The sequence below is a fragment of the Magallana gigas genome, chromosome 10 (assembly GCF_963853765.1).
Source record: "Magallana gigas chromosome 10, xbMagGiga1.1, whole genome shotgun sequence".
NCBI classification, from domain to species: Eukaryota; Metazoa; Mollusca; class Bivalvia; order Ostreida; family Ostreidae; genus Magallana; species Magallana gigas.
Genome location: NC_088862.1, coordinates 15,934,077 through 15,940,076, shown reverse-complemented (window position 1 = coordinate 15,940,076; position 6,000 = coordinate 15,934,077). Strand labels below are relative to the sequence as shown.

Genomic DNA, 6,000 nt, shown 5'->3' with positions numbered 1-6,000 from the left:
ATCTTTAAACAGAAAACAAAATTATAGTGAATGGGTAGGACTGAACGTTTACCCACTCCTTTCTCCAAAACGAATATATATCAAAATAATAAACATTAAAGCAAAAGTCCCCCCCCCCTCAAAAAAATAAATAAATAAATAAAGCAGCATACTTATAGCTATTATAACATCTAAATATAAATGATGTTTAAACTTCATTATCTGTCTGTCTTGAAACTTACCTATAGATACGCTAGATGCATGTTTAACGGTGTATTTACACAACAATTGATGACGATTTAATCAAAACGATTCATGGTCATTTGATATCACACCAAGATAACGATAGATGCGTACATACCGATTAATATCGCGAAACTGTACATATCCGGGTGTGTAAATGCACGTGATCCCACCCTCATGATTGACCTCGCGATGTTTACCTGACAAATTGAAATTAATTACCAAGCTTAATTAATTACGGAACGACGAAGCGGCAGATACCCTGGGTACATCGGCTGATATATAACATGAAGGGGGTCAAAGAACTGCCGTTGGTGTTTGTGATTTTTCTGTCGGCGTTTGTGACCGCGGTATTCGGACAATGTACGTACAGAGACCAATGCTCGTGTTCTCTGTCCGACGGGAGTATTATTGACCTGTCTACTCTAGGTAACCAGGACCAGACTCCGGCGTAAGTTAATTACTTGCTTAATTTACTCAGGGTTACAGAAATACATGTAAAAGGAAGTGTATGTTTTTCTATGGTGTGATTTTTTAAAAAAATAATTTTCATACTCAACCATTTATCTCTGTATTTTTTCATATCCCATATTTTGTCAAGTTCTCTATGTCCGATTTCTATACATGTTATCCATCCCCTATCAGTCTCTCTCTCTCTCTCTCTCTCTCTCTCTCTCTCTCTCTCTCTCTCTCTCTCTCTCTCTCTCTCATGTAGCTCTTTGGCATTAGTTTTCCAGACTCCTTTGCGACTGATGGTTACTTCTACTCTTATAATCCATGCTACTCCTTTATAGAAGGATCCTGTATGAACGCTGCGGTAAAACACTTTTCGAAATTTTTGTCTTTTTTTATGGTAAGGCATGATGGTTATTTAAAATTAAAAAAAATCTTTTTTTTTCTCAATAAATTATTTACCATTAATTTTTGTCTTCATATTCATGAAATTTTTTTTAAAACCAAAAAAAGAGGGATTAAAACTTTCACGGGGAATTGCAACTGAAAAAAATGATTTGTATTAACCGACAAAATTAGTTTTCAACTAATGTGTTTTATCTTTGAAGGCCTGCCAAATTAGCGGTGACCAGTCAACTCAGTACCAGATTGGGGACGCCACCAGCGTGACCTACAGCTATGACGGAACTAACGTCCATGCTCTGTATTCCTCCACGGATTCACAGGGTCTCACGAGGTACAGAAAAGGCCAAAGGTCAAGGTCATGTAATAATTCTTGATAGAATGCACGAAAATGTTGATCTTTAGTTTGAGATCAATATTAAACAGTGAATAGTAAGGATAGAATCAACGTACATGCTCTGTATTCCTTTAACGGACTCACAGGGTCTCACGAGGTAAAGTAAAGGTCAAAGGCCAAATGTCAAGGTCATGTCTCAATTTCTGATAACAAACACAACAATTTTTATTTGGTCTTGCTTCTAGATTAATTTTGAACATCGAATAGTTATGAAGCGAAACGTATTGTTTCACAGGACCTCTCGAGGTATACAGAGTAAGGGTCAAAGGTCAGGGTCACGTATTAATTCTGATAACAAATGAAGATTTCATTTTGCTCTCAGAACAGTGACAAGTTGGAAAGGAAAACTTCTTGTATTCCTTAATAGATTTTACAGGGCCTCACGAGGTGCATGCAGGTAGAATAACGGTAAAGGACCAAGGACTAGGTTACGTTTCGAGTATTGATAAAAAGAGTTTTTGATATTTCCTAAAGATCAATAGTTTATGATCAATAAAAAAATTATAAAAATTGTTACACATCTCATTAAGAATACATCACATGTTTAGCTTAGAAACATTGCATAGTAAAATTTTTTTTATGGTTTGACACTACATCTTTACAAGTGTTAATATCATTTACCTAGTAGTGTATCAGCCCTGATGCACGTGTTTTGGACTAGGTGAGGCAGCAACCAAAAGCTAGGGCTGTATGGCACTCGGGGCTGATATTTCTCCGTCGTCAAGGTGTATTGCCCTCCAATTTAAAATCGCTAATTCCCAAATTTGATTAAAATCAGTTTGAGAAATAACGATAGGATAACAAATGAATTATATAAAGCATCACCTTACACGTCTGAATATTTTTATTTCTTGCTGAAAATTGAAAAATAATTCAAAAATAGCACCAATGAGCGATATGTATGTAAGTAAGGGGAGGTAACCTACACATGTACACTACGGTTGTGTTTTTAGAACAATAGCACGATTTTTCTAGCAACGCAAATAATCTCTAAACAAGTTGGGATAACTCTAACAATCTTAAATCTTTCATTCATTGCTCTTAAATTCAAAGTCGCCAAGTATCGATCATAAGGAGTTTTCAACGATTTGGATTTGTCTTATGACAATCGGATGCATGTCTGTTTTAATATTGAATTAAATAAGACTAATGATTGGAGCTATCATTTGTGAATTTATTTTAATCCATTCAATTACACCATACTTTCATTTTATAAAAAATTTTATTTATTTGTTACAATGTTTTTATAGCAAGAATTGTGTGTTAAAATATTCACATGTATTTCATGTATGTCTGAGTAAATACATAAAAATCACAGATCCAGAATTTGTTTTCGAGGACAGGGGAGGGGGAAGGTCCGAGGGATGGTGTGTTTGCCGGGGAGGGGGTCTGAGGAATAATTTTACGATGTGAATTTAATATATTTTAATTTTTCGGGGGGGGGGGGGGGGGGGTGGGGGTCCGGACCCATCCGACCCAACCCACCCCCTCTAGATCCGCGCATGCACGGTATCATTCAGTTTAATTCTAAGTATGTACCAGTTTAATGACCGTTTTTTGGACGAATTTTAACCAGAATTCATTTGCCTGTCAAAGCAGCACATTTGAAATTGATAAAAAAAAAAGGGACAATCTTCAAGAGTTCTTCATTGAAACGTTATGTCGTTTTACAAAAAAATTAATAAGAAACAAATATCTTACTGAGATAAATAATGGGAAATATTGACGTTTTTATAAATAAAACATTTGAAAGTCACCAGGAATACCTCCTACCAATTTGTCAACGTTATTATTCGGGTCCTTCCATGTATTTTGCAATGCTAAAATTTCCGTAGCCGTTATATTTTTATCGTTTTAAATTTTATTGAAAACTGACAAGATCAAGCAAAAAATATTTTGGGATTTTTTCAAATACTATTTGAACCCTGAAGTATTTATAAGTATCGAGTATTAAAACAAAATATTCTGCATTGGACAAAGTATAGAATTATTTTGAAGATGTTTTAGTTTAATGTCATACTTAAAATTTGATTTTATCATTTTAGATTCTGAATTATTGTTTTGCTAGCAGATGTCCGTACTACCCCCCCCCCCCCCCCGGAACAATTTCTGGATTCGCTGTTTTATCAATTCTTTTATGTGTGTCAATATTAAGAGAGAGGAGTATTTCAATATATAATCATATAAAGTTAGACCTACATTCTTAAATGAGGTTTTAGTATTGTCATTTTTCCTTCAAAGGATCCGATACAGGAGATTGATGAAATAACAAAACTATAAAATGTATATAAACGAGAATGAATTCTGTGATTTTTATGTCGACCCCGGTAACATACATGTATTTGTAAGTGACCAGAAAATAAAAACATTAATGTATGGGTGCTACGCTATCAGAGGGAGTACGTAGTTCGGAATTATTTTTGAGGAGGGGGGGGGGGGGGGATGAGGTCCGTCTTTATTGTTTTGTTTAATATGTAAAGGAGGTTTACGGAGTAAATTTTATTTTTGGATAGGAACGTGGATGTGACACTGGTGTGTGACCAGTCCGGACAGCCGCCATACTTCTCGCCCCAGGGGGAGGTCAGCAGCTTAAGCTACGTAAGTAATGACAGCAGGCAAAAGTCATATTCTTTAATGGTCTCTTTGACTCGGGTAAATCAACGTACATCATGTATTTGCAACCGCATTATTATAATAGCATTTTGCTTATAACAATATATGTGGCGGTATCTTATACATGTTGTTTTCTTGTCTTCTCTTATCTCAATCCCGGAAAACTGGCATAATTATATAATTACTTTATTTATATTTACATACTATACTTTACTACTTTGTATAACAAAATGAAAACAAAATGATATATATGCACATACCTACAATTAGTTATTATAGCCTTTGTAGTACATGCACATTTCCATGCAACCCCATTTTCTTACCGCCCGCACGCGTCATTTTGAAGTTTGTATATTTATAAGATAACGTTAGCTAGGGAGTCGAAATACTTTTCCGTTCATTTACATGTTTAATTAATTTTTACATTGAATATAAGTAACAAAATTGCAAAAGTGATGAGGCAGCTATGACAGGAAAAATGCAACTTTGAGAAAACAGTTTAAAAATCATTTTACATGGGTTTACTTTTTGCCAATTTCTATTATTGAAGAATATGTGACTGAATTTAATAAATTATTAAATAATTGATTAATCAATGACAGTATCTTTTATATTTAGGAAATATTTCGTTTTTTCGTAGGCTTTTAGTCTAACCACCAAATGCGCATGCCCAAACGGATGTGGGGCGGGGCCTCCCCCTACAAATCCAACAAATCCCCCTGGGCCACCGGGCCCATCAGGCCCGTCGGAATCTGACGATTCGGGCATCAGCACGGGCACTATATTGTGTATAGCGTGAGTATATGTGAACTGAAATCCGGAACTTTTAAAGCAGGTTCCTAAATTATTTTTCCCTAAATTAAATATGCTGGCAAATATAAAGTAAAGATTTCCCAAATATTTTTGAAACGAAGAAAACAGCCTTTATACAGCCTTTGCACAGCATTGGTAACAAAGATAACAAGTATTGTGAAATAAGCAATAATTATTTAACAGGTTTTAATCATTTTTCACCATTATTATTCATATCACACAGAGTCCTAGCTATTGCGGTGGTGTACTTAGTCGCGGGAACGGTGTTCACTATGGGAGTACGCAAGAGCAAGGGCAAAGAAGCCATTCCTAATGTCAGCTTCTGGACGTCACTTCCGGGATTAATCAAGGTTCGCTCCCTTCTTTCTATCTTTCACCTTTTATTTCTCTTCTCTTCCTTACTCTCATGTAATCGAATCGATGATTTCTGTATCTATCTGTCTTTCTCTTCATCCATCTATTTAAAAATTACATTTGATTGTTCCTATCTTTCTCCCTAGCCTTTTGAACTCTCTCTCTCTCTCTCTCTCTCTCTCTCTCTCTCTCTCTCTCTCTCTCTCTCTCTCTCTCTCTCTCTCTCCTTACCAGACGTTGTTTAGTCCTTCTCAAAGTGTTAAATCTCTTTCATTAATTTGCTTTCTGCATCGCTAGCACTGAATTGCGTTTGCAACATTTCACATTGTGATTGACTTTTTTTTCCTTTCTTCAGGACGGATTTAAATTTACCTTTAGTAAAATTCGACCGGGATATTCTAGTGTGAAGTAATGACATGGATACATTATTCTTGTAAAAGCTAACTCAACTGATTGGTCAGCCGCGATGATAAGAATTTTTTGCCGGAGAGGACATCCAAATTTTGGGATAAAAAAAATCCGGAGAGTTGTAATTGTTCGAAAGACACGAGATTTTTTTAAAAATAAATCTTACAATTTATATCTGTCTTTTATTATTATTTTTTCCATGAAAACTTTGATAAATTTTAAAATTGGTTATACATATACTTTATTATTATTTTTTTCTCTGTGCGAGTCAATGATCGACAATGTGTATCTTAAGAGGTCACAGTTCGATAGTCTGACCTTTGTAGGGTCATAGATAA

The 6,000-nt window shown here is 35.2% G+C and overlaps 1 protein-coding gene across 1 annotated transcript; it reads left to right on the top strand.

Moving 5' to 3' along the window:
• The first annotated feature begins 330 nt into the window (after window positions 1-330).
• On the top strand, window positions 331-5,834 carry LOC105332705 (cation-dependent mannose-6-phosphate receptor). Its single transcript, XM_034454683.2, has 7 exons — window positions 331-673; window positions 952-1,039; window positions 1,284-1,411; window positions 3,988-4,072; window positions 4,728-4,882; window positions 5,124-5,250; window positions 5,610-5,834. The coding sequence occupies exons 1-7, from the start codon at window positions 510-512 to the stop codon at window positions 5,664-5,666; spliced, it is 804 nt and encodes a 267-aa protein (XP_034310574.2). The 5' UTR covers window positions 331-509; the 3' UTR covers window positions 5,667-5,834.
• The last annotated feature ends 166 nt before the right edge of the window (window positions 5,835-6,000 follow it).